The sequence below is a fragment of the Cervus canadensis genome, chromosome 10, assembly GCF_019320065.1.
Source record: "Cervus canadensis isolate Bull #8, Minnesota chromosome 10, ASM1932006v1, whole genome shotgun sequence".
Taxonomy (NCBI): domain Eukaryota; kingdom Metazoa; phylum Chordata; class Mammalia; order Artiodactyla; family Cervidae; genus Cervus; species Cervus canadensis.
This window is the reverse complement of record NC_057395.1, coordinates 82,168,529-82,196,464: the sequence shown is the minus strand read 5'-3', so window position 1 is coordinate 82,196,464 and position 27,936 is coordinate 82,168,529. Positions and strand designations below refer to the sequence as shown.

Sequence of the window (27,936 nt, the reverse complement as noted above, 5' to 3'; positions counted from 1 at the left end):
TCTGCTATGCAGGAGGGCCTTCTTTATCCATCCTACTTACAAAAGCTACATCTGCTGACCCCGGCCTCCCACTCCGTCCCTCCACCGCCCCCTCCTCCTCGGAGAGCGCCAGTCTGTTCCCTCTGTCCCCGAGTCCATTTCTGTCTCATGTGTGTGTGCTCAGGTGTTCAGTTGTGCCTGACTCTTTGCGGCCCCATGGACTGTAGCCCACCAGAGTCTTCCGTCCATGGGATTCTCCAGGCAAGAATTCACCGCTGAGTGAGTGTGGGCTTGTAGTCACTCTGGTCTGTCACAGACCTCTCAGAGGCCATCCACTGGGAGAGTGCAGTCTTGTGGTCACTCTGGTCTGTCACAGACCTATCAGGGGCTGTCTGCTGGGTGAATGCATGCTTCTGATCACTCTGGCCTGTCACAGACCTCTCGGAGGCCATCCACTGGGTGAATGCATGCTTGTGGTCACTCTGACCTGTCACAGACCTATCAGGGGCTGTCTGCTGGGTGAATGCATGCTTGTGGTCACTCTGGTCTGTCACAGGCCTGTCAGCGGCTGTCTGCTGTGAGTACAGGCTCATGGTGGCTTTAGTCTGTCTCTGACCTCTCAGAAGCCATCTGCTGGGTGAATGTGGGCTCGTGGTCACTCTGGTGCAGTTTCCACAGGGCTGTCAAGAGGCACTGTGTGGCTGTCCCAGCTGGGGGCCACTTATTTCACTCTTGCTGCCCCCAAGCTATGTCTGGAGAAGGCTAATCCCAATGAGAAGCTACTTTCAGACTTTAGCTCACATCCCAGGAACTAGTCTTCCAGCCTAAGCAGGTCACTTGGGGTTTCCTGTGTTAGTGTTCACAGCTCACATCTGTTAGAGGGAAGGCCGGATCTGGGGACACATGTCCTCTGCTGCTAAAACTGACATTAGACTGTGTTCCCTGGGATGGACCACAAGGGGTGATTGGAGAACGTCTGCCCTACCTGCTTGGAGGCACTGTGCCCCCAGCCCCTGCCTTCTCCCCACTCAGGTACGGAATGTGGGAGAGCAGGAGGGGAACCTGGGTCCCAGTGAGGCCCTCTCAGCAGAGCTGGGCCTGGGTCAGGCTTGGAGGGTGTGACCGAGAGTTTGCTGGACAGGACGCCACATTTAGAGGGCCTCCTGCAGTGTAGGTTTCAGGGCTAGATAGCAACTAAGTGCAGAGCATGGTGGCTGAGCTGACGAATGTGGATCCTGCAGGCTGAACGCTGAGCCCTGAACGTTGGAAGGTTGTCTGGAGTCACAGGACCTGCTTGCTCTCTCTGCTGAGATGATCTCAATGGGCACCCAGGTTCCCCCTCCTACTCTCTAGAAGCCATCAAACTGAAGCCACTTCTCATGGTGAGCTCTGAGGAAACTCAGGAAAGAAAAGAATACCTGCTTTCCAGCAGCCATCAGACTGCAGCCTGAGGAAACTCAGGAAGGAGAAGTCAGGATGCTGGTCCCAGGTGGTAAGGTGTATATCAAAGGGGATGATTTCAGTGAGATGGCTGGTGCATCTTCCCACACATAGAAAAGTGCTAAGTTCCTTACCTTTAGATGCTGCCCCCTGGTTTTGAAGTCCTAAAATATTTGTACTGAATAAAACAACTCTCAACACCTGTATTATAATATTATTATGTCTATCCATATGAAGTAGAGACTTTCCAAAGAACAACAAAGACCAATGTCAACATTCAGAACACTGGCACCAGTGGTGGGCACTCCCCAAAAGATGCAACTAGTGGGGCAATTAGAACACTCATCACCCCATTTCCCATAAGATTGTGGAATGGACGCTGACACTGGGAATTGTTACAGGGAAGAACAAAATCTGACTCCATGTTGAATGTTTTACTCTAACCTTTGCTTCCTGTTGGTCTGTTTGGTACAGGGATACTGTCCATACATAATGGCCGGCCTCAGGAAACCCCGCCCCTCTGCCTTTGTCCAGGACCTGTCCACCTGTGGATGGCTACAGCAGGGAGAAAGTAACACATCTCCTCCCGAGACTGGCCATTCCAGATATTTGCCAGATATATGGCCTTTTTACTGTATTTCCTCACCTCCCAGCTCTGTGTTCTATAAAAGACACTGGCAAATAGACCCTGACAAGATGGTTTCTTGGAGATATTAGTCTGCTATCTTCTCAATCTGCTGGCTTTTCGAGTAAAGTCATATTCCTTGCCTCAGCACCTCGCCTCTGATTTATCGGTCTGTTGTGAGGCATGTAAAGTGAGCTTGGACTTGGTAACAATCCCACATGTCTTGCAGTCAAAAAATCAAAACATAAAATGGAAGCAATATTGTAAGAGATTCAATAAAGACTCTGAAAATGGACCATATAAAAAGATCTGAAACCAAAAACCAAAAGGATCTCAGTGGTTGTCTGAAATATTTAGAAAGGAGTTCGTGACCCTCTTGCCCGTACCCCTTGAAGCCACACTGAACAGTTAGGCCCTGTGCATTCAGGACACCCTCTCCAGACCCCAGCTGGAGGTGCTCTGCCCCCAATGCCCTCCTGGGTCTCAGGAGGTGGCAGGGACACACCCTGGGGGGTCTCCTGTCTAGTCCAGGGGAGCGTCACACCAGCCACCCTGTCTCCCTGCCCATAATAAATAAGGAGGGTTGTCAGGACCTGGGCAAGTGATGCTGTGGGCACCTGGACGGCCTCGTCCTTGTGAGATTTGGTGTGAAAACAACACAGAAGGGGAACCAGCCAAGAGCGATCCAGGGAGCAGTGAACCCCTCTTCACAGGGACCCTGTGAGACCCAAGACTCACTCTGCCCACCCTGCTGTGACTTTTGGGAACTGGCCTTTATCAGTCTGTGGGCAGGAGGAGGGAAGGACAACCCGGTCTCTCTTCCACCTCCTGAGACCCAGGTGGGCCCTGGGGGCAGAAGCACCTCCATCTGGAATCCAGAGAGGGTGTCCTGAATGCACAGGGCCTAACCGGTCAGTGAGGCCGGCCCTCGTCCACAGTGCACTGACCTGCTGCAGAGTCTCGGGTTTCCCTGCATCCAGCTCCCCCATCGCCAACTCCAGCTTGGTGTCTTGGGGGTCCCTCACTTGTGGGCACCCAGCAGGTGAAAGCTGCATGCCCAGCGAGAAGGAGGAGAATCCGGTGGGGCAGGGGTCCAGCATGGAGTGTCCAAGGCCCCTCTGCTCCCCCAGGAACACCCAGCCCCGCCTGCCGTGGGCTTTCTCCTCTTCAGTATGCCTTTGTGGCTGATGTTGCCAAACACCTTCCTCTGGAAGAGAAGGCTCCATGACCGTGGAAGGGGTGGAGGTGAGGAGGTGCTGTAGCCCTAAACCCAGAGAGCTTCAGAACTAACTTCCCTGAGCCCTGAACGTACTGCCTGTTACATCGGTACCAACCGAGGCCAAGATCCAGGCAGATTCTCTGTGGAAACACTTTTCTGTCCAACAAGAGAGGACTTGATAACCCACAGCTGAACCCTGACACGTGGGATGTGCTGTAACTGTGGAGACTGAAGGGAAGGTGTTTGAGAGGCTTCTTCCTGGGCGGCTCCCCGAGGCCCCTGGAGATACTCGACCCAGAGATGGAGCACTGTTGTTTCTCTGCTCACTGCAGGCCAGACGGTGCCCCCAACGACACAGCGCTACTCGTCCACCTCCCTGAGTTCAACAGAAACCCCCCGGTCACGAGGCCAAAGCGCAGTCTTCTTGGTGAGCAGAGCAGAGGCCGGTGGGAAGGTGGGTGGAGGCTGAAAACTTCTTTGTAGAAGAAAAACACGGACATGTGTTCCCGTGTGTGGTGGCCGGATGCTGCAGTAATTGATGTTCCCCATACATTTATCGGTGGGTTTTAGTTTCTGTATTTTCAAAATTTCTTTTTTTTTTTAAACAGCTGCATATTATGAGAAAATTTTTGCAGTCAACCATGAGCACTTGCAAAATAAGCTCTTATTTTTTTTTTTCCTTTTCCTAAAATGTCGCAGTTTTTATGGTGACATGAACCGCCTCTTACTTTTAAGTATTCATTTAATTGGTTGCGCTGGGTCTTAGCTGTGGCATGCAGGGCCTTCAGTTGCAGCATGTGGGATCTAGTGCCCTGACCAGGGATTGAATGTAGCCCCCTGTGTTGGGAGCTGAGTCCTAGCCTCTGGATCAGCAGAGAATGTTGCGATCTCCTACTTAAAGCAAGGTTATTTATTTATTTTCGGCTTGCTGGGTCTTCGCTGCTGTGTGGGCTTTTCTCTGGCTGTCGGGCGCGGGGGCTGCTCTCTCGTTTCTGCGCTGAACTTCTCCCTGTGGCGGCTGCTCTGTTTGGGAAGCAGAGACTCGAGGCTGTTGGGCTGCAGTAGTTGTGAACGGACTTAGTTGCTCCACGGCACGTGGGGTCTTCCCAGATCAGGGACTGAACCTGTGTCTCCTGCATTGGCAGGTGGATTCTTAACCACAGCACCATCAAGGGAGTCATTCCCCTCCCCGCTTCCTACCAACATCCGCCTTTAAAATAATCTGTTTAGTAAGTTTTCAGGAGTCTGAGCTCTGAGGTCAGCGTCTGTGGAGTCAATTCTCCCAAAGGCATCTTGGCTTCAGATACTGGCTGGGCTCATGAGTCCAGTAAGCAGGGCAGGTCTGGCGGCTGAAGACAGGCTTGGCCTCTGTAGCTCAGCCCTCACCGACTCACCCAGGGTCCCCGAGCCCTGGCAGTTAAGCAGAGCTGTGCGCAAGCGGGGCTGGTACAGCCACGGGGCCACCGTGGTCAGGGTGGAGCGTGCGGCGGAGGCAGCTGGCTGTCCGTCTTGTGAATGCTGGTGTCCTGTGTGTCCATGCAGGGCAGTCACGGTGTCAGGCGGGGCCTGGCCACTGTCCTGGGGACAGGATGGGACCTCAGAGAGCTCGCATCCCCACTCCCCATCTCCCAGCTCCGCTTCAGATCCTGGCTTGTGGCTGCTGGCAGCTCCCTGGGCTGGGAGGCTGTGTAAAGCATCAACCCCCTTGCTCAAGGTCAGCTGAGACACCTAGCTCTGGGGTCACACACCATCTGTGCTACCATCCAGGTCATCCCACTTCTGTGAGGGAGGGCCTGTGTGGGGCTTGGGTGATGGGGAATTTGGGGGTGTTGTGGGCTGGCCCCAGGAGCCAGCTTTTTGAGGGGAGGGGAGTGGAGGGGAGGGGAGGGAGAAGCTTTGACCTGCTCAGCCTTCCAGGGGATTCCAGGCCCAGCTCTGGTGGGAGGTGCAGGTGAGAAGCCCCTGCAGGTTTCTGGGTCCCCACTGTTTTTCAGTTGAAGCCCCTCTGCCTACACCACCCCTAACTCTCCCTCCCGTGGCCCCGGCCTGAAGCCACAGAAGATGGGGAGTTTACGTGGATTCCCTTCCTGTAGGGAAACCAAGCCACAGACAAACGCATTCCCTTAAGAAAGCATAGAAACCGGAAAATCATAGTGGGTGGTTCTTACTGACGCGGTTCATGTAGAGACGCTTCACAAGCCTGGCACATGGAGGGAACTGAGGGCCGTTGCCCCGAATCCTGGAATTCGCACCCTCCACCCCCCGCCCCGTGGCCCAGTCTCCCCTTGGTGTCTTCTGGTGGCCGGGCGGACTTCAGCCTCCTGAGCCCCTTCTGGAAGGACCAGGCCAGGGCAGAGGTCATTCACAGAGGGGAGGGTGTGGTCGACCTTAAGAACCCCATTGCCCCCACTCTGTCGGAGCTCAGTTCCGGGTCTGAGCAAGCGTGGCTTCCTGGTGCTGTCCCCACCCTCACTCACCCAGGGTGGGGGGCTTTGTGTCCACCTTGTCCCCTCGTGCAGCCTGGTCACCCCAGGACCCGTGATGTGTGTGCATCTGCCCTGCTCACAGCGCACCCCGGGGCCCATCAGACTTCACTCATGACAGGGAAGTGTAAGGATGAACTATTCCATGGTTAAGAATTTCAAGGTCGCGACAGCGTTGACCAGAGCGCACGGGCACAGGTACGAGGCCCATGCAGAGAGAAGCCGCGGTGTGGGCTTCAAGGACCCTCCATGTGGTGGTGGGATGGGGGACGGTCAGGGATTTCCTGCAAACGCGGCTCCAGGCTCTGTTCTCAGCAGGGGTGATGACTGTGGGCACTGCCTGTCTGTGGAGGGGCCCTGGGGCTGCCCAGCTCAGCAGGAACGGCAGGGGAGGGAAGGGAGGTCGGCCTCCCTTAGCACCCCTGACCTCACACCCCCTCATCAGGGCAGCCCAGTGCCTAAACGGCCCCTTCCTCGTCTAGCTCTGAAGACCTGGAAGGTGTGGGGGCTGGAGGACATGCAGGAAACAAAATTCTGTAAACCAATTAGCCTTCTATTAAAAAATAAAAAAGATTAAAGAAAAAATACAAAGGAAAGCAAAGGTGGGGCTTGCATTCTCAGCCAGCCTCTGCCAGATTCCGCCTGTGCTTACACATCAGACCAAAATGCTGGTGCTCCCACCTCATATTCCAGATGTGAATAGAGACACAGAGAGGTTGAGCATCTTGCCCCAGCTCACAGAGCTGCTGGGGGTAGGGCTGAGAACTGGACTCCTGTGGTCGCATCTGGAGTCCAGATGCTGTGATGACCCTGAGGGAGCAGAAGAGACCAGATGGCCCATGCTGAGCCAGGCGCACGCACACACACACGTGCACGTGGCCTTCACCTTTGCGGCTACAGAAGTCAGAGGAAACCAGAGGGCCACCAGGAGAGGCCAAAGGAGAGTCGGGGTCTATAAGAAGGAGAGGCCCCAGTTCCCAGGAGGCCAGGGAATTCCCTTCCCTGGTGAGTCTGACTCCACTCTGCATTCCTCTCCCTGGACCCAGGAACTGACTGTCCGGTGACCTAACTGAGTTGGCTCCAGAATGATGCCTTCCCAGGGGTTCAGCTACGACTGGACTCCACTACTGTCAGTGATAAGGGGGAAATGATTACATAGTCTGGGCTTCAGATTTATTTGGAGACAAAATTTATTAGAAGAGGAGACCTAAAAAACCACGAAAGCAATTGGCATGAACATCTCCAGAACACTTAAGAAACCCTCTGCTGTTTATCTACCTCCTCTCCTGTCACGAAAGTGGAAGGTCTATTTAACAAGTAATTCTTGCTTATCACACTCTTTCTTTAAAATATTTATCATATATTTATTTATTCGGCTGTGCTGTGTCTTAGTTGCAGCCTGTGGGAGCTAGTTCCCCAATCAGGTATTGAACGTGGGTCTCTGCATTGGAGTCTTGACCCCTGGACCACCTGGGAAGTCTCTCCTCATACTCCTGGGGACAGTAACGGGTCACAGGCCTCCTCTGAGGCCCCCTTAGAGCTGAGGCATGGGGTGGCTGCAGTAATCCTCCTGTGGCTAAGGTGTGGTTTGTTGGTCATGACTCACTCACACTCCCTGCAAACATAGGGCTACTCCCCTGTGTGTGTCCTCTGGTGTCTGATGAGGACGGACTTCTGACTGAAGCTTCGCCCTCACTCCCCGCAAACATAGGGCTTCTCCCCTGTGTGTGTCCTCTGGTGTCTGATGAGGGCGGACTTGTGACTGAAGGTTCGCCCACACTCCCCACAAACATAGGGCTTCTCCCCTGTGTGTGTCCTCTGGTGTCTGATGAGGGCGGACTTGTGACTGAAGGTTCGCCCACACTCCCCGCAAACATAGGGCTTCTCCCCTGTGTGTGTCCTCTGGTGTCTGATGAGGAGTGACTTCCGACTGAAGCTTCGCCCACACTCCCTGCAAACATAGGGCTTCTCCCTTGTGTGTGTCCTCTGGTGTGAGATGAGATTTGACTTATCATTGAAGCTTCTCCCACACTCCCCACAAACATAGGGCTTCTCCCCTGTGTGTGTCCTCTGGTGTCTGATGAGATGGGACTTCTGACTGAAGCTTCGCCCACACTCCCTACAAACATAGGGCTTCTCCCCTGTGTGTGTCCTCTGGTGTCTGATGAGGGCTGACTTCCAATGGAAGCTTCGCCCACACTCCCCACAAACATAGGGCTTCTCCCCTGTGTGTGTCCTCTGGTGTCTGATGAGGGCTGACTTCCAATGGAAGCTTCGCCCACACTCCCCACAAACATAGGGCTTCTCCCCTGTGTGTGTCGTCTCGTGTGTGCTGAGACTTGACCTGTCCTTGGAGCCTTGCCCACACTCTCCGTACGTGAACCTCATAATCCCCGCGACCCCTGCCCCCATGAGCAATGTGCCTGTGTCCTCTGGATTCAGTTTCTGGCTTGTGCTGGGCTCGTCTTTCATTCTCTCATGCACCCCAGAACCCCCCATTTGTCCTCCGGGTGAGTAGGAAGAGGCCCTTGAAATCCTCTTCAGCCTTACCCTTTTCAGCAAAGGTTGGGGCCTGTCCTTGGCCTCCTGACCCTCAGGTTTGTCGCTCGGGCTGTGTGGATCTGAATATTGCTGATTTTGATTGCCTGGGCAGGGATCCTCTGGATGGAGGAGGTCTCTTTCGGATGGTCTCAGGAGGTTCTGAGAGGGGTGACTGTGTTGGGTGTGTTGGCTGAGGAATTTCTGACTGGAGAAGGCCAGAGAGCAGGAGGCACATGGGTGGATCTTGGGCTTCGGTTCTGCTGAAAGAGGAAGCTTTTGGTCAGGTAGCTGGTTTGCCGTGGTCAGGCCTGCCTCACTAATCATCTAAGTGTTGACAGTGCACGATTTGTCACCCATTGAGTGTGTCTTTATAGTCCACATTTCCACTCCACTCTTATTCTCTACATCTACAGAAATTGAGGAAGTTGGTGTCAGGGGTCTTTTCTACATATCACCCAGATAGGGACCTTCCAGCAGCATCAGAGGCAGCATCTCTCCTGATAGAGGTGGATCTGCAGGGACTTTCCCTGCGTGTAAGTGTCTGAAATGTCATGTCACAGTGGCCACAGGTATTTACCCTACTGAGGGATAAGACTTAATGACTTAGGTGAAATCTCCTGAGTGGCTCCCTGTGAGGGGAAAGGGTCTATTAAGTTAGGGGTGCCTGGCCTGGAGTTCTCTGCATATGGGAGGCAGCACAGGCGGTGGTTACAGCAGGTGTGGGTAAATCTGACTTTGTGGCTCCTTGTTCAAAGAGCAGCCTTTGTGTCGATCTCTGCAGGAAGTGGGTTTGAGACTGGATGAGACCGAGCGGCCCAGGTCCCACTGACTACAGGTCTCTGGCTCCTGCTGCCCAAACAGGTTCACAAATTGCTCCTCTCTCAGTTTCCCATAGATCATAAAATAAAGACATATCGTTTCTCAAACCTCACCAGTTCTCATACCTCATTTATTTCATTCAGTCTTAGTCCATTTAATGTGCACTAGGAAGCCCTATTTAAAAATACATCTCCAGCCAGACTCTTCACACCCTCACTCCCAAGCATATTAAGCTAGCCCACTCTCCCCTCATGTCTGGCAATGAACTGACCTCTGAGGGGACTCCCGCTACTGTGTCTTCCCAAAAATGAACCAAAGCATCGTCTTAGCAGAGAGAACATGCTGCTTGCAGCAGAAAGACGCGCGGTTGTTCTGTGTCACCCAGGAGGACCCCTGGGGCCTGCACGTGGACACAGGCCCTGAGCCTTCCGTGTCCCATCCAGCCTCCTTCTCTCCCTCTGTGCTTCCTCCCACGACCCCTGGCATGGCCTCTCTTCCCGGCCATGGGGCTGCAGCACTGGCTGCTCCCCTGCCTGGAATCCTTTCCGGCAGGCGTTATCTCTGCACAGACCCTGCCCCACCGTCCTGCACCACACCCCACCCTCTGCTCACGCTGACCCGAGGCACGCTCCCTGCGCTGGTTTTCCTCAGAGCACCAGCCCCTGTGTGGCATGAAGCCCCTGCTGCCCCAGGGCAGTGGTTCTGTCTGTTTCGGTGCGTGGAGCCCTATCTGGCACAGAGTATGAACTCACATGACAGCAAACTGGAACAGTAACTGAATGCACATCACTGTACATGTGTCGCTTAGAAATGGGAGGAAATGAGGAAGAAACAGGTAAAGGGCAGAAAGCTGGTAGGTGCTGGAAATGTTGCTTTTTGCTTCTAAGCCTTTCAGCAGAAGGTGCTGTTACCCATTTTTTTGCATGAAATATTAAAAATTAGAACTAGCATTTTTAATATAATAATTTTTCCTAACAATCATATGACAAGAATAAAATTCTGAGGCATTTTAATTGCAACTCAACTGACTTTGGACTGGATTGTACTCTGGTCTGAAATGGGACCACGGAGGCTCCCAGGATGGGGTGTGGTGCTGGAAGAGGGCTGACACTCACCTCTCCCGGCCGCGAGCTCACTCTTCCCCCGGCTGTCCCGCTTGATGCCAAGGTCCTGACCATACTCGTCCCCGTACCAGACCAGCAGCTCACAGCCCGGCCTGACCACCTGGCAGGTTCGGTAGAAGATCTGCCCGTGATACTGGAAGGCCACCAAGTTCTGCTCTTCGTCGTCCCGGGCACAGTTCACATACCTGGGGTCGAGGCCGGGAAAGGGAAAGAAACCTCAGGTGATGAGTGCCCTCCACCCTCCGACCATGCCCAGCTCCTTGCCTTCCGCCTCTGAGGCCGCCCCTCATGTGGACCTTCTGTTCACACCTTCGGCCAAGCCATGTGAATTCCCATGCTTGTCTCTCCTTACCTAATTAGCCATTTTTCCAGAGCCCAGTTGCAGACTCATCTCCACCTGAACTGTCCGTGGGGCTGGTGACCTCCAGCTCCTCTAAACTTTGAATTAAGTTCTCTTTCATCCACAGGACTTGGTGCTCCTTGGCTAACACACAGCCCTCAGCACTCACCCCAGCCTGCCTTCTCTCCCAGGCTATCTCCCATCTCCTTACGTGTATCCAGGGTCCTATTCGCTAGCCCACCCCCTCCCACGGACACTTGGAGAGAGCTCTGATATAGCTTGAGACACGGAACAGTAATTGTTTGTTCACTGTCTGCCTGCCCTGATGAAAGGAGAGGCCCTCAGAGAATGGCCCCATTCAGGGCCATCCTGCCCCCATTCAGGGCCATCCTGCCCCCCATTCCTTCCGAGGCCTCAGGGCCCACTTCTCACTGCAACCAAGCCTGAGGAGGTTGTTGCCCACATAGAGTCAAGGTCTCCTGTATTCGGTTATCCTGGCACTGTGTATTTTTCTATTCAAAGATAGAAAAATTAAGGTTACTGTTCCTAAAATCAATTGGCTAATGTCTGTCTGCAGTATGTTCTCCAAAAGGACATGGGTTGTGTGATCTGCTTCAGTAACGAAGTTCACTGTCTAAACTGAAACATAAAGTGTGTTGTAAGTGTCCATTGAGTGAGTTAAAGTGTCCCTGGTGAATCTAGACTCCTCAAGTTGTTTTCAAGTCCACCAGTTTTGTTCAGCATATAGACTTCTATTCTGACAGCACACATCGTATTTTTATTTCCTTCTTTCTAGTGTCTTTTGAAATGAAAGAGCATGATATGGAGGGAAAAGAGGAAAGAAGATGTGAAAGCTGTTGAGGGAGCCGGGTTGAGAAGGAAAGGGGCGTGGGATGGAGGGAGTCTCAATGTCTACACACTGGAGACTCACTGCACTCACCTCATCCAGTTGGCCCAAGACGTGTCCTTTCCATCCACATACTCATAGCAGTTCCTCCCTTTGGTGATCTGAGTGTCAGAGAAAGAGTTACAAGCTTTCCTCTTTCTTTTCTTTTTTTTGGTAGGAAGATATAGAAGAGCTATTTCCCTCTGTAGTCATTGGTGCTTTTCAGCCTGCATGGATTCACGTGCCAGTCGGACCACACGGTAAGCCCCTTACTCATCATTGCAAGTCTGAGTCTCTTGGTTCATTGAAGGGAAGGGCTCCACAAGGGAGCCACACAGTGGTCCCACCTCTCCTCTGACCCTTAGATAGAGGTCCTGAGTGTCTGTACCCTGTGGTCCCACCTCTCCTCTGACCTTTAGAGGTCCTGAGTGTCTGTACACTGTGTTCCAACCTCTCCTCTGACCTTTAGATAGAGGTCCTGAGTGTCTGTACACTGTGGTCCCACCTCTCCTCTGACCTTTAGATACAGGTCCTGAGTGTCTCTACACTGTGGTCCCACCGCTCCTCTGACCTTTTCATAGAGTTCCTGAGTGTCTGTACACTGTGTTCCCACCTCTCCTCTGACCTTTAGATAGAGGTCCTGAGTGTCTGTACACTGTGGTCCCACCTCTCCTCTGACCTTTAGATAGAGGTCCTGAGTGTCTGTACACTGTGGTCCCACCACTCCTCTGACCTTTTCATAGAGTTCCTGAGTGTCTGTACACTGTGTTCCCACTTCGACTCTGACCTTTAGATAGAGGTCCTGAGTGTCTGTACACTGTGGTCCCACCACTCCTCTGATCTTTAGATAGAGGTCCTGAGTGTCTCTACACTGTGGTCCCACCTCTCCTCTGACCTTTAGATAGAAGTCCTGAGTGTCTCTACACTGTGGTCCCACCTCTCCTCTCACCTTTAGAGGGAAGTCTTCTGTTGACGCCCAGGGCACACAGTACCCAGGGCTGACTGTGTCATTGCTGACCGTGTTATCACCATGTGCGTCCTTGCATGTAGACATGAAGTACTCCCCACCACATACAAGCCATTAGAGGCCAGAGGACAGGGAAAGGGGTGCTTCTCACCAGCCAGGCGTATCCACTGTTGGCGGCCTCTTCATCGTCTGTGATCTGGCCCTCATAGGGTCCAAAGTGCAGGCCCAGCGGCAGATCGGACGCCTCGTTCCACACTCCAAGCCCAGCGTCAGGGATGCCCGACAGTCTGATGCTTAACCCAGGGGGCAGCGTGAGGGCTGAGCGATTGGCATGCCCCTTTTCCACTGCACAGTCCTTTACAAAGGTTGGGGGCCCATGGGCAGCACAGCTGTCGATGAAGAAGTTCTGACACTCCTCGCAATCTGGAGGTGAGAACAGGGATGAGAGGAGGTATAGTGATGTTGCTGGTCGTAACGACCTCCTCGAAAGAACTGGGGCACTCATGGTGTTAGGGGAAGCACACTGATTGAGACTGCCCACCCTGGTCAGACACCATAGTAACCATTTGCATGAGTTGTTTTATGACAGGAGATCCTGATAAGGAATACGGAACTAATAAGCCACCACCAACCGGAAGAGTTTGGGAAAGATCAAAAGGAGACACCGCATGTCTGTCCACTTCCCAGAATCCCTCTCTCTAGCATCCACCTTGGCTGAGGGATGCGTCAGCCACCAGGAAAGACTCTGAATTAAAATGATTCGCCAAAGACCACCCGGAAACTAATCCCATCACCTTAAAACCTGAGACTGTGAGCCACGAGGCAGAGCAGTTCTCCTGGGTTCCCTTACCTACTGCTCTCCGCCCAGGTGCCCTTTCCTAACAAAATCTCCTGCTTTGTTAGCATGTGTCTCCTTGGACAATTCATTTCCGAGTGTTAGACAAGAGCCCAGTTTTGGGCCCTGGAAGGGGTCCCCCTTCCTGCAACAAATGGCGACTCTGGTGGGACTCTTCTTCACTGAGACTGATATCCTGACCACTTGGGGTACTCAGGGGCCAGCTTGCCTACCAATGGGCCAGACCCAGCGGCTGCAACTGGGACCCTTTTGTCCCTGGTCTTTTACTGATGCGGACAACTGCCCAGAGTGCCCCGACCGGTAAGGAACAAGAGACTTTGTTGACCTCTCCCCTTCCCTCTCTCTTTCCTCTCCCTAGCCCTTCCTATCCTTCCCATTTTTCTAGTCCCCTGGTCCTGGACGCAGGAATCTGGTTGAAGGGCCTCAGCTTGAGCTGAGGATTGGAGACCTATCACCTCCTCTTGGCAGAGAACTCGAATTTTCTGGTCTGGTTTCTGGTAGGGCCGGGTTCCAGTCCTCCCTTTTCTGGAAGCCCAGGGAAAAGTCCCATAATGCCTGGGTGTCTGCAGTTGGCAGGAGACGTCTGTAAGGCCACCCCTTTTGCCCCCCTTTCCCGCCTCCTCCTCCTTCTTTCAACCTGGCTTCCTTTCCTCCTTTTGAAATCTTTGAAGACATCTGAAGTTTTGTGTCTCTATGGAAGGTTTTCTGAGAGACTGTATTCTTGTATTTAAGGGAGTGTCTGATGAGGACTGCCAGGTTTATATGTGTGTGCTTTAACTCTGTTCTGTATTGTGATTTGTGATGGCCATTTTTCTTTGTCTGGCCACCATTTAGACCTGCTGCCATTTTGTTAGAACTTGATTTTCTTTCCCTGTGCCTTGAGAGCAGGTCTCTCAGGAACACTTATATAGACCATCTCTAACTCCTGAGACTGAGAGAAAAAGGAAAAAAGCCTTTAAAAGTGTTATTTATTTCAACTTTTTTATAAACTAGTAAATTTTATATTGTAATATCTAATTCATGACCAAACTTAGAAAATGAAGCTAGATCTTGCACTGTGTCTGTCCAAATATGTTTTGGTATATCTTTGTCTCTGGGTAATATTTTTTAGGTTAACTTGTAAATTAGCTCTATTTAATTGGCTTAAAAAAAGGTAAGTGCTTACAAATCAAATAATTCTAAATTAAACACTAAATTCCAGGTTTAGGTGAACTGGGAAATATTCAGTACTAAATACCTGATATTAATGTTTGTTTGTTGACCTATCTAATATAGACATGTCTTAGAGTAATTAACATCAAGTAGAATATTTTCATTGTATTTAGGTTTAATATAAGTTAAATATTATACCTGTTACAAGTTTGTCAACAAGGAAATTACCTCGAGTAAAAAACTTCTAAAAAATGTAAATGAGGTATGAGTTTGTATATAAACTCTATTAAGAATAATTATTCTTTAAAAATATCTGTCTACAATAGTCTCCCCAGATTGGCGTAACTTGAATTTCTAAGGGTTGTGCTAAACTAAGTATTGGAAGTCTATTAAATAATTAGGTCATTTCCAAATGAAATAAGATTTTGAAACATTTACTACTAAACACTGATTTCCTTTTACAGAAAAACTAAAGAGATTTGGGACTATAAATGAATAATGTTTGATGCCATCCTAAAATGTTTTAAGAAAGCAAGGGTTTTAGAAATTATCACTGGTATTTATGCTCACCAATCTATAAAATGCTAATATAAAAGTTAGCTCTTGGTTGCTAAAGGAAAGCAGGAAGTGTGCTTTCAGTAAAAAAGTATGAAGAAATACTAAAAAGAGTTATGCATGATCAGGATTTTCTAAAATTGGATTACAATTAGTTAGGTAAATGGATTTTGTTAGGAATGACAGGGTCATAAGAAAACTGGTTACAGCCCCTTAGGTCCAAGATGGCGGAGCTGACTTTCACTAGACCTTGAGCCTTGGTATTTACGCCCATTGTGACATACCAACAAGCTAAATGATACACCCATCAACATTGACTAAATCTGACCAAATGTTCTAAACGCTTTTAATTGATCTTTTCAATAAAACTTCCTAAATCGAATTCTTTTGAAGTTCCTTTGACCTCTAGCTAACTTTGGGGTGCTTCAGAGGGCCCCTGAAACATCCCAAAGAGATATATTAAACTGTGTTTATTTGGTTGGTTAAATTACATGAAAAAGATTATCAAATGAGTAATAAATCTGCTCATGTTATAATGTATGATAAAATTACTAATACAGATATCCTAGAAATTATATGGAGTTCTTAACATTTTGATATGTCTTGGTGTTCTAATTAGAAACCTAAAACACAAAAGTTAACAAAGGACTGAATGAACCAGCAAATATGCTTATAACTTATGGTTTCTATCTAAAAAAATTACAGGTTTGAATCTTGTGTTTTCCGGGAGTAAGGAAAACCTTCCTCTCAAACTAATTATGAAAATAATTTGGTAAAATTATATGTTATGAACAAAACAATTATATTTTCTCTCTATCTGACTCCTCCAGAAATTTGGAACTCTTAGGTTTCCAGTAAGTTTATCAAATGAGCTAGGAAGGTTATCTCACTAACAGGTAGAAAAATATCAAGGAATTTTTGAGACCTTAAAAAGGGAAGAGTTCACCTTGATTTGTTAGACAAAATCTGTGATAAGCCTTTGGTGTGAGTTTCCCAGCCCTGTTTTATAGTAAAAGTTCAGTCTGAGATTCTATAAATGTTTCAGCAAAATAAAAAGTCTATAAACAATTATGGTTATATAAATCATTAGACCAAAATTAGTGAGAACAGACCTGTTTTGCAAACAAACTAGCCTTAATTTGGTTTGATAAAAATGAGGGTAACTTTAGGAAAAAAAAAGATATTTCAAAAAAATGTTACATCTCAGTTAATGGAGGTCTGCATGTAGTAAGACTCATTTCTTAGATAGTTCTTTGCTGTTATGTGATATTAATGTAAAATTTAATTGAATTCTTAAAGAACACCCTAAGTTTGTTTCTGAAGCTTATCTCAGTAATCTATCTTTGGATGAAGATCAGATGCCTCATGACCTGCAACCAGGACTAGAAAAAGACATAATTTAGGAGACTGTCTCCAACCTGGATAGAAGGGCTTTTTATCAGGTACTCTTAACTAGCTCATGCACAATGAAACTGAAGGAAAATTAACTCTTAGATTAATTCCCACTTCCAAAGGCCCCTACACTGGATTGGTCTATAGAAAAGACAGCCGACCTGATCTCACCTTCAAATGATGCTCAAACAGGAAAAACTACACTACACCAGGATGAAAAGACAACTACATCAGAGGTAGGCAGCTTGCCCAAGATGCTGGATCTGCTTCGTATGATCATTTATAATGTTTTCTTGACTTCTTAGACCTTTGCATATAAATCAAATGCTTTTCTTTCATAGGCCTGATCCTATGCTAGTTTTAGAAATCAATCCAATTGTTGGGTTTGTGGCCAATTACCTGTATCCAATTCTGGGTTACCTTGGTAAATTTCTCTACTATAAGACTCTAACTGGTTGGCCCTGAAAAAATTTACTTTAAAAAAAAAATTATAGTCATATTCAGGTCACTGTGATGCTACTAGACGGGATCCCCTCACTGGGCCAATTAATAATGCCTGCTCTGACTCTGGCCATAAATTTGAGCTTTTTTCTATCACTCAGGCTTAATCAGAGCAACAAGAAAAGTTTCAGCAAAAAAAAAAAAAAAAAAAAAAAATCTCCCACAATTATGAGAAGGATTTATATAGATAACACCATGCTATGGTAATTTAGGTTTAAAGTCTCCTCTGTGTTGGAAACAATTAAATCATACTAAGGATAATCTGTCTAGTAACACTAAAAAACTGGGCTATGTGCCTTATAGACGGTGGTGCCAATGTATAATTTCCCTGAAAGATAAAGATTTGTACAGAGTAGACTAAGTCAGACGACCTGAGTTACACTGGGCTATGTGCCTTATAGATGGTGGTGCCAATGGATAATTTCCGTGCAAGATAAAGATTCGTGCAGAGTAGACTAAGTCAGACGACCTGGGATATACTGGGCTACATCTAATGGAAGATCTTAAGTCTTACTTGTGACTTTACTAATACTGCTGGCTATGCTCTTTGTATTTCACCTGTTTTACAAAACTGCTGTTTCTTACACTGCCAAATGTGTGACTGGGGCCTCTGACAAAATAATATATAGTTCCCTATGAGATCGATGATGATAACAGTGTAACTCTAGATATGAAAAAAAGCAACAAGAGGGAATGTCTTCCTGGACCAAGAGGCTAGTAAGACAGGTGGTCCAGAGAATTTTGGATACTGTTTAATGGCCTAGTCCAGTAACAGCACATTGAGTGGCCTGTCAATAAAATCTTTGCCAAGCCTGAAAATGGACATTCTCAGCACCATGGGATAAAATGGTCATGAAATGCCCCCCTCAAAATCATGGTCAAGTTTATGAGCAAAAAGGGGCTCTGCCAACTGAAGATTGACACTTGCCATCTACATCTACAGAGATTAAATCACGGCCTGTGCAACTGCTGACTTTCAACAGCCCTGAAAGGAGTTCAGGGTGAAAATCAGGAATGAGGCACTCGGTGCTCTGAAAAAAACTGGCAGAACAGGCCTTCAGATAGTTAGATCTTTTCAAGAGATTTTATGAGTCCCAATTCTTGCATCTTCTCATACCTAGAGAAACACTGACGTCAGTAATGGTGACATCTGCTTTGGCTATTAAGGAAAATTTTACAACTAAAAGTCAAAATAGAGTACTCAGCTATGGTTCAGACATCCTGGAAAATAACCAGGTGTTACTATGGGTGTAATTTCAGATTAGACGTTATATTGCTAAACACTTGAGTTTTCTGAGTCGTGTCAGGCTTAGATGCCACCATTCTCAAAACAATGTCTGCTGGATTCTAATAACTTCTACCTTACTTTTTATAAAACGAGACAACTGGCCACCTGGCTAAAAGTCTCCGTGAAGTGGCAGGACTAGACTGGGTTTCAGGCCTATTCTTAAAAAAAAAGAGATTTATTTTGTCTATTAAAATTCCAGTTATCCCTCCTCCAGCTACTACTAATTGCGTCTGTTACAACAAAATGGCAGACCAAAAGATTGAGATTTTAATCATACAAGGCTCAGATCTAGGACTTAGAGCTCAGGAATACTTCCAATTCAGTGTCTCTTCTCCAAGCTGAGGCGGTCCTATGCCCCATTTTGACAAAAATTTATCACAGTCATAGTTGCCCTGTTCCCTAAATTAAAACTGAGCAGGACTCTGTGGGTGGCGACTCTGGAGTACAGATCTGCTGTGTGTTCTCCATTTCTTATCTGTAAGATATAGGCTTCATTCAGCCTCCTTGACCTTCCCTGAGTTCCAAAGGGTAGATTCAAACGATTGCAAATCAGGGAAGGGAGAGAATACCGAAACAGGAGAAACAATCAAATGGTGGTACAGCCTTGAGACAGGGTCCTGGTTCCTACTCAAAGAAATACGCATAACAATGTCTTTTGAGTTCTTCTACGGAGCTGGAGCCACCACCCAGGTGGAAGATGGTAACTTCAGACTAAACACAAGATTCCTGGAGCACAGCTCTGTTCCTTCACCACCAGCCAAGCAAAAAAACAAACAAAAAAAAAGTCACAAACCCTGCAGCCCTCACTCCAAATGTTGCCTCCTATTTCTGGGGACCAGTGATGACCATCCTGTAAGGTCTCCTGTTTGGCCCCTGTCTATTTCATCTCTGAGAGGCGCCAACAGTTTCAAACTAAATTGCTGTTATTACTAGAGTAAAAGCTGGTTTCAGATAAAGAACACACCAACTTAGATCAGGTAGAGAGAGACTTCTGCTCTGCTAGGCAGGCCTATGCCCAGGCACAGCAGGAAAAATTTACAGAAGAAAGAGACCTCTGCCCCAATTCCCAAGAATCATCTTGAGTATAAAGTCTCTCGGGGGGAAGTTGTTAGGGGAAGCACACTGATTGAAACTGCCCACCCTGGCCAGGCACCATAGTAACCATTTGCATGAGTTGTTTTATGACAGGAGATCCTGATAAGGAATACAGAACTAATAAGCCACCACCAACCGGAAGAGTTCGGGAAAGGTCAAAAGGAGACACCGCATGTCTGTCCACTTCCCAGAATCCCTCTCGCTAGCATCCATCCTGGCTGAGAGATTCGTGCGCCACCAGGAAAGACTCTGAATTAAAATGATTCACCAAAGACTACCCGGAAAATAATCCCATCACCATAAAACCTGAGACTGTGAGCCACGAGGAAGAGCAGTTCTCCTGGGTTCTCTTACCTACTGCTCTCCACCTGGGTGCCCTTCCCAATAAAATCTCTTGCTTTGTCAGCACGTGTCTCCTTGGACAATTCATTTCCGAGTGTTAGACAAGAGCCCAGTTTCAGGCCCTGGAAGGGCTCCCCCTTCCTGCAACAATGGCATTTGGCCTCGATCCTGCACCCCAAGTCATAGAGGAAGGGGATGGCCGGGGGACCAGATGGTGAGGTGAGGTTAGTGGACCAAGGCCTCATAGCCCCTTCTCCGTGAGTGGGCCAGCGGGGTCACTCACAGAGGTAGTCGTCATCCTGGGGCTCGCTGACCTCTTGGTACACGTGGCCCTTTCTTTCCCGTAGACTGTACCTCCTCACTCCAGTCTCCCTTCTTCTGAGTTCTAAGATGGAGAACAGAAGCTAAGCAAGGCTGATGGGGTCTGGGGAGTTAGTCCCTGTTTTATCAGAAAGTGTGAGTTCTCCTACCTGTCCATCTATACACGTTGTTAAAACTTTCTTACATGTATTTTTCAAACTTTTACTTTTGTAATTTTATGTTTTCATGTTACATTATTTATTTCTTGGCCACACTGCATGGCTTGTGGGATCTTAGTTCCCCGACCAGGAATGGAACCCACACCTCCTGCAGTGGAAGTGTGGAGCCTTAACCACTTCACCCCCAAGAAGTCCCTTCTCTATACTTTCTTTCTTCTCCCTTTAACTACAGGTTCAGGAGACTGAGGCTCCACTGACCACAGATGCCCAGTTCAGTGATAGCATCCTGCACTTCCCGTTAGTAGGTTTAACTTCCAAACCTTCCTACTTAGGAAATAGTTCACCGACACATCTACTCAGAAAACATATGTTAAGGGCACATGACATGTAAGGGCACATGAGCAGAGATCTGGGCATAAACACTAACAAAGCACGGTTCCCATCATCACAGCTGGATATATTGAAGTACTTGTAGATGTCAGACTTTTGCATTTAATGTAAGGCTTTCAAGCATCGTATGAGTTATGTATCCGTATCTTCACTTTCCAGATAGCAACCGGGACCTCAGAAAATGTATAAGATTTTCCCAAGGCCCCAGGGCTAACTTCATGTCTCAGATCAGTCCAGCTTAAACCCATGCCTACCCAAAGTCCGTGCCACACACCTAGGCCATACTTATTAGTTTTTCTACAGGGATTAGAGGAATTAGAGGAACTCCCCCAAATTTCTCTTACCGACTTTTTGTCTGGGGTGCTGTCCAGGGGTCCTTGCTTTTCTGTGATGGGGCACTGGTTTCTGAGCCTGCTTGGAGCCACTCGTCTTCAGCGATTTTGCTGCTCCCGGCAATTCCTTCAAACTAGATTCCTTACTTAATGGGGCCCTGGACATTCTCTTCCATGTGAGTAAGAGACAACATGCAGTTCTTTAGTTCTTTAGGACTTTATGAAGTGTTTTCACATGCATGATTTTAGTTAATATTTGACAATTCTTAGAAATACCTGATTTGGAGGGGGGTGGGTCTGAACATTGGAGTGTAACAAAAGGGCCTAGGTGGATAGTGAATCAAAGCTAGAATTCATATCTTAAGGTTCTTCCCCTTCAACTTTCTGCATAAAAGTGAGAGCAAGGGAGGAAGAATAGGTGGAGGTCAGGGAAAGAAGAGGGTAAGAGCTCGTAGAGAGAATCAGGGGTGTTTTATTAATTAGTGGCCCTTTGATGGATGAGGAAGTATGGAAAATTACAGAGGGGACAAAACACATCTGGAAAATAAGGTGACAAAGCAGTGAGATTAAGAAGAGAAAAGACGATCGGCAGAAACACATTTAGACAATAAAGAAAATGAGATGAAAGTTGCAGGTTGCCATGTCCTAGAGACAATGTTTGGAATTAAAGTAGCTGGTCTCATCAGTTCTCCTTGAACAAGGCTGTATGACTAGCTGGTTCTGCTTAGTTTCCTGATCCATTCATTGGTATGCAGGCTAATTCTTAATATTATAGTGGACATGAAATTTAATAACCTTCAACAAATTGTTGTGTGAGCTATTTAATACAGTTAGAACGTGAGCGTACATCCCTGGTATCAATTTATTCCCTAAACTGCATCTATAATTGAAGTCCAGCTCACAGATACTATCTTCAGCATTCTTTGACCTTTCTACTCCTAGATGAATGCTTAAATGTGGAGTCACTCATTCACAAAACATTCAGGGTCCCTCAGGGGCTTTGAGCTGGGCCTGGACTTCTGAGAGTGAATGGGTGTGGGCTAGGCTCCCAAAGCTCACAACACAGGGGCAGGCTAAACACATGATTCCAAACAGGAGAGTTGCCTGTTAGAGCTCAGAGGAGGAGCTGTTACTCCTCCTGCAAGAAGGAGCATTTGAAATGATGCCCAGATGATGAGTTTCTACTCAAAAGTGGGTAATCTATGTGACGTCCTTCTGTTATTTTCTTATTTGTTGCTTTTCAGTCATAACCCTGAGGCTTCTCAGGGTGGCGAGTTGCTTCCTCTTATTGGAGTGGGAGGCTCTGAGGTAGGGATCCTGTCTCCTTCTTCATCTTGGACTGTCCACTCTACAAACTGCCCAGCATGTCCTTAGCTTCCCTTAGTCAGATGTCTCAGCATATCCCTCCCTAGCACAGCACAAAAGAACTGAGGTTGAAAACATCTCTCAGATGAATGATATAAAGATGTATGAATAAGCTTCATAGAACTATGGGAGTTTTAATCAGTTTGTAAAGGGTTTAGAGAACGTGCATTGGTTTAGATTGCACTACCAATGATACTGTGATCTCAGACATATAATCAAAGGTTTTTTACCTCATTTTCTGGATCTATAATGGTGATAGCTATATACCTACTTATAGGTACTGTAGGATTGATTTAAGGTTTAAGTAAGTTTATTCATATAAAATGCTTAAAGTCTGAAATATTATGAAAATAATGTAACAACAGAACCGCCTACTACTGCTGTTGTTCTTACTAACTGTAAAGGTGGTGATGATATCAGACAGTGTGCTAAAGATCCAGGGCAGGAAGGCAGCCATCTCCAGGATCTCCGTGTTTTCTCCTATTTTCACCTGTAACTGGATCCATGAGGAGGACATTTTGGCAACAGGATTTGGGAAATACTCACCTTCTGGTGTTTACTGTGCTCCACTCTGAAGGCCATCGAAGAAGGTTTACCTAAAAAGAGGTGAGAATCAGTGTTTTGGTTGGTAAATATTTCCAAACTCTGGGTATTCTAACTAAGGAGACATAAATCTAAGCCAGAGAGTGACAAAGACAATGATTAGCAAAGGAGGAATGGAAGATGATTTCTGTATCATCAACTTCTATGCTTCCACTGGGAGCATTACATAATTTTCTTAAAATTAAAAAAAAAAAAAATGAAACTTCATCTGTGCCTCATCTGATGTTCATAAAGTAATAAATTTAGTAGCCTTTTATGACAAAACTACTCATCAATGTAGAAATACGAGGAAGTGACTGCAATATAATAAAGGTCATATGTTGAAAGTCTACCTCTAACATCATAGTCATCAGTGAAAAGCTGAAAACTTCTATGATCCAGAAAAAAAGGCAAGGATGCCTGATATCTACATTTCTGTTCACCATAATATTAGAACTCCTAGCCAGGGCTTTAGGTTAGAAATGGAAACAAAAGGCTTCCATTTGGAAAGAAAGAAGTAAAATTATGTCTGTTCACAGGGGCATGGTTTTATGTGCAGAAATATCTTTAAATCCACACACACAAAAATCCTGCACAGAAAGTTGCACGGTACAAAATCAACATTCAAATATCTTTCCGTGCATGAAGAATGACCATTCCAGAAAGGAAAGTAAGAAAACAATCCTATTTATTTTTTATTTTTTTAAAGCTATACTGAACAGCTAAATTAAAAAACAATATATTTATTTTTATTTATTTGTTTGTGCCAGGTCTTTGTTGCGGCATGTGGGATCTAATTCCCTGACTAGGGACTGAACCCATGTTCTCTGCATTGGGAGTGTGGAGTCTTAGCCACTGGACAAATAATCTTATTTATAATAGCATTGAAAAGAATGAAGTAATTAGGAGTAAACTTAAGGAGATGAAAGACTTATATGTTGAAAACTACAAAATATTGCTGAAAGGAATCTGACATAAATAAATAGATAGGTGTCTCGTGTTTATGGATTTGGAGGCTTAATATTATTAAGCTGTTCATACTACCCAAGGCAATTTAAAGATTCAATGCAATTCCTATTAAAATCCCAATGGAATTTTTTTCAGATATAGAAAATCCATCCAACAGTTAACACGGAATCTCAGAGCACCCCAAATAGGCAAAGCAATCTTAGAAAGAACAGCAAAGCTGGAGGCCTCTGATTTCAGAACATACTACAAAGGTACAGGAACCAAAAGAGTGTAGATTTAGCAAAAAATGTATCCTTAGTCGCTCAGTCTTCGTGACTTTTTGTGACCTTTTTGACTGTAGCCCACCAGGCTCCTCTGTCCAGGGGATTTCTCAGGCAAGAACACTGGACAGGGTTGCCATTTCCTTCTCCAGGGGATCTTCTTAACCCATGGAGTGAACCCGCATCTCCTGTGTCTCCTGCACTGAAGGCAGATTCTTCACCTGCTGAGCCACTGAGGAAGCTGGCTGGCATAAAGACAGATATGTCAATCAATGGAACAGTATAGACAGCCAGAAATAAACTCTTGGATACATGGTCTAATGATCTTCATCTAGGGTGTCAGGATAATGGGGAAAGTTTAATCCCTGTAATGAATGGTGCTGGGGAAACAAAATAACCATATGCAAAATAATGAACATCTTACATCTTGAAGAAAAATCAATTCAGAATGGATGAAAGACCTAAATACAAGACTTGATAAGACTCTTAGAAGACAACAAGGGTGAAGCTTCACGACACTGAAACAGCAATGATTTCTTAGATATGGTGCCAAGTGCACAAGTATTAGGAACAAAGTAAAAATAGACAAATGAGATTAATCTTAAGACCTCTGTGCAGCAAAGGACACTGAACAGAGTTGAAAAGGCCACCTAGAGGATGGTAGAAAATATTTGTAAAATATGCATCTGATAAGGGGTTACTAAGCATACACCAGTATGAAGGCTACCTATAAGCCAGGAAGAGACCCTGATTGACCATGATGGCACCTTGATATCAAATTTCCACACTCCAGCCTTTTAAGAAAACAAATTTCTGTGGTTTAAGGAATGCAGTCTGCTTCGTTATGGCAGTCAGAGCTGACTAACAGTGAGAGAAGGAATTGAATAGGCATTTCTCCAGAGAAAATATACAAATGGCCAACAAACATATGAAAAGATGCTCAATATTACTAATCAATAGGGAAATACAAACTGAAACCTTCTGTGATGGGCAATATGTCTAAGAAGACAATAGCAAGCTTGGTAAGGATATGGAGAAATTGTAACACTTATACACTATTGTTGGCAATGTAAAATGTTGCAAGCTTTCTAGAAAGCAGTATGGAGTTTCCACAGAAAATTAGAACTGCTGTGTGATCTAGCAATCCCAATCAAAAGTGTATTTCCATAAAAAATTGAAAGCAAGTTATTGAATAAATAGTGGGCACATGTATGGTCACTGCTGCATTATTCCCAATGGGCAAGGTGTGTAAGCAACCTAAATGTTCATTGGTGGATAAAAGATAAAGATTATATATAAGATATATATTATAGCTCTTACATCCACATGCACACAACGGAATGCTTTGAAGCCTTAAAAAAGAATTCTGTCACATGCTACATCATGGATGGGCCTTGATGATATTTTACTAAGTGAAATGAACCAATCAAAAATGAGAAATATTGCCCACTTCCACTTCTATGAGGTATCTAAATTAATCAAATCCATGGAAACAGAAAATATAATCGTGTTGCCAAGGGCTGTGAGGAGGAAGGATTGGAGAATTCTTACTCAGTGGGTTAGGGCTTCAGTTATGCAAGATGTATCATTTCTACAGATTTGTTATACATCAATGTGTATATATATCCCCTGTGGCTCAGTGGTAAAAAATCCACCTGCAATGCAGGTGATGCAACAGATGCAGGCTCAATCCCTGGGTTGGGAAGATCACCTGGAGCAGGAGATGGCAACCCACTCTAGGATTCTTGCCTAGAGAATCCCACGGACAGAGGAGCCTGATGGGCTACAGTCTATGGGTACGCAGAGTCAGACATGACTGAGCGATTAGCACTATGGCCACTAACACTAATGTGCACATAGTTAGCAACAGTGTGCCATACACTCAGAAGTTGTTAAAAAGGTAAATAAAGACGTGCAGGCGTGTGGTGAACCGAGGCGTATGTATTCCCTGTGAAGAATCTCTCCTTATGTCAAAACCTTTGCAGACAACCAAATGTTTGCTTTTCATGTCCCTTTCACTAGTTTTAATAACCTCAGGGAACAGAGGGACTTCCCTGGTGCACAGTGGATGAGAATCTGCCTGCCAATGCAGAGGACACAGGTTTGATGGCTGGTCCAGGAAGATTCCACTTTCTGCGGGGCAGCTAAGCCTGTGTTTTACAAACTACAGAGCCTGCACGTGCTCTGCAACAAGAAGACACTCACCGCAACCAGAGAAAGCCCATGGACAGCAATGAAGACCCAGTGCAGCCAAAACTAAATAAATAATTTTTAAAAATCTGGGAGAACAGAAATTCATAGATGGAGAATCATAGAACTATCTAAATTGTTTCCTCCAGTCTAGGCAGATTAACTCTTCTAAACTCTTTGAGCAGCAGAAGAGGAAGTGAGCTGCTCACTTCTATTTTATAATAAGTGCACTTCATTTTATTTACCTGATGCCATCTCTGGTCAGTGAAATGTGGGAAAGATCATGGAGAATAAATAGTTCTCTCCAACCCTTTCCCAGAATCAAAATAAAGAATTAGTTTAACCTTAGGGTAAGAAGATCACAGGTTTTGTTTTATATACATACATAAATAATGTATCTTGACATAATATGTTAATCATTTCCTCTTCGAAGAGATTTAATCCAATAACCAATGAGATTAGTAATAAATCTGTTTGGTGAATTTATTTCTAAGGTTTCTTTAACTGCCTTTCACTAAGAATGTTTAGCAAAAATAATTCTTTGTAAAAAGAATGATAAATTTTAACCATAAAACTTTTGAGAATTACACTGGAAAACCTATACATTCATCTTCATTCAGGCTAATGTCAATATTCAGCCACAACCACTTCGGAATGCTGAAAATTATGTTTTCTCTATTACTGGCTGAGATGTAGTTGAGACCTAAGCCCAGGCTGGTTTCAGGAAGACACCTCCAAATCCTCCTGGCCTCTCACCTTGCTGCCTTGGTGTCCATTCTTCATCAGAATCCTCAGTGTCATCTACCTGGGGCTTGATAACCTGCCTGCGGTGATGCATGAAATCCGGTCGAGTGGCTCTGAAACCTGGAAAGAAGCAAAACATTTGTTCTAAGAAGGAGAAACAAAGCATAGAAGCAATGGGAAGTGTCACAAAGTCAAGGAAATCTGTAGGATGGGCTGGGGGAATCTAGAATAAGGCAAGAGGTGAGCTGTGCACTGCAGGGTCAACCTCCCTTTGGTACAAAACTGTAAACATTTCCTTAGTCTCCACACAAAAGGGAACTGTGAGCAGATGAAGCCACCTAAGAGCTGGCCAAGTGAACAGTGAGGGTGAAGACCTGTTTCATGTTTCCCAGGCTCACAGGCACCCAGCACTTCCTGTTACCTATAGCAATCAGCGCTTCATAGTTTCTTTTCATATTCCTATATCGGATTTTTTCCCATTCTCCCATCTCTTCCCATTGTTCCTTGGAGAAGTATACGGAGATGTCTTTGAAAGCATCTTTGGCCTAAGGAAAATAATAGATTTCATCAGTGATTTACTAATCTAAGTCAGACCTTAGAGCTGGGCCTTCTCCTCCACCTTTTGTGCAGGGAGTAGCCTGAAGCTACTGGATGGTCTGTGTGAGACAGGGATGAAGGCTTTCCTTCCCGACTGTGTCCTGCTTACCTGAACAAACGCTGAGCATTTTCCTAACTCTCCCTGGACACAGAGCAGTTGACGAAGCTAGTGTCCTGTTTTGTCCCACTCCACCCCCACCATCTCAGACAGGACCAGGCATTCCCATCCTGTGTACAGTCACAGGGAAGTTCACTCAGCTGCCCAGGCAAGCAGTCTGTGGTGCTTCAGGGACCAGCACCATGTCCTTCCTATAGAGCTGGCTTAGAGCCCAGCTTTGCCGCCTCCACCTCTCACCGTAGGCTTCCACTCTGTTCTCCCAGCATCTTCCTCAGTGCTCTCCTCTGGAGACCTGTTCGGCCTCAT

The 27,936-nt window shown here is 46.5% G+C and overlaps 1 protein-coding gene and 1 long non-coding RNA gene across 2 annotated transcripts; one reads left to right on the top strand and one right to left on the bottom strand.

Moving 5' to 3' along the window:
* Positions 1–248: 248 nt before the first annotated feature.
* On the bottom strand, positions 249–27,936 carry LOC122448959 (histone-lysine N-methyltransferase PRDM9-like). The gene is made up of 14 exons (XM_043480611.1): positions 27,861–27,936; positions 27,337–27,453; positions 26,928–27,035; positions 22,717–22,766; positions 20,818–20,974; positions 19,888–19,989; positions 12,575–12,846; positions 11,511–11,578; positions 10,222–10,415; positions 8,297–8,547; positions 4,658–4,841; positions 2,992–3,251; positions 965–1,041; positions 249–609 (listed from the first exon to the last, which is right to left on the bottom strand). The coding sequence occupies exons 1-14, from the start codon at positions 27,934–27,936 to the stop codon at positions 249–251; spliced, it is 2,277 nt and encodes a 758-aa protein (XP_043336546.1).
* Positions 16,400–18,894, top strand: LOC122448816. The gene is made up of 3 exons (XR_006271776.1): positions 16,400–16,614; positions 17,872–17,873; positions 18,841–18,894. It is a non-coding gene; the product is annotated as an uncharacterized LOC122448816 (long non-coding RNA).

Excerpts from the sequence above, each read along its gene's own strand:
- LOC122448959 (XM_043480611.1), bottom strand. The coding sequence starts at position 27,936 with ATGAGGCCGAACAGGTCTCCAGAGGAGAGCACTGAGGAAGATGCTGGG. Across the intron at positions 20,975-22,716 it reads AGCACAGTAAACACCAGAAG|AGAATGTCCAGGGCCCCATT; the intron begins GTGAGTATTTCC and ends CTCACATGGAAG. Across the intron at positions 8,548-10,221 it reads TGAGCTCGCGGCCGGGAGAG|CAGAACCGAAGCCCAAGATC; the intron begins GTGAGTGTCAGC and ends TTCCTCTTTCAG.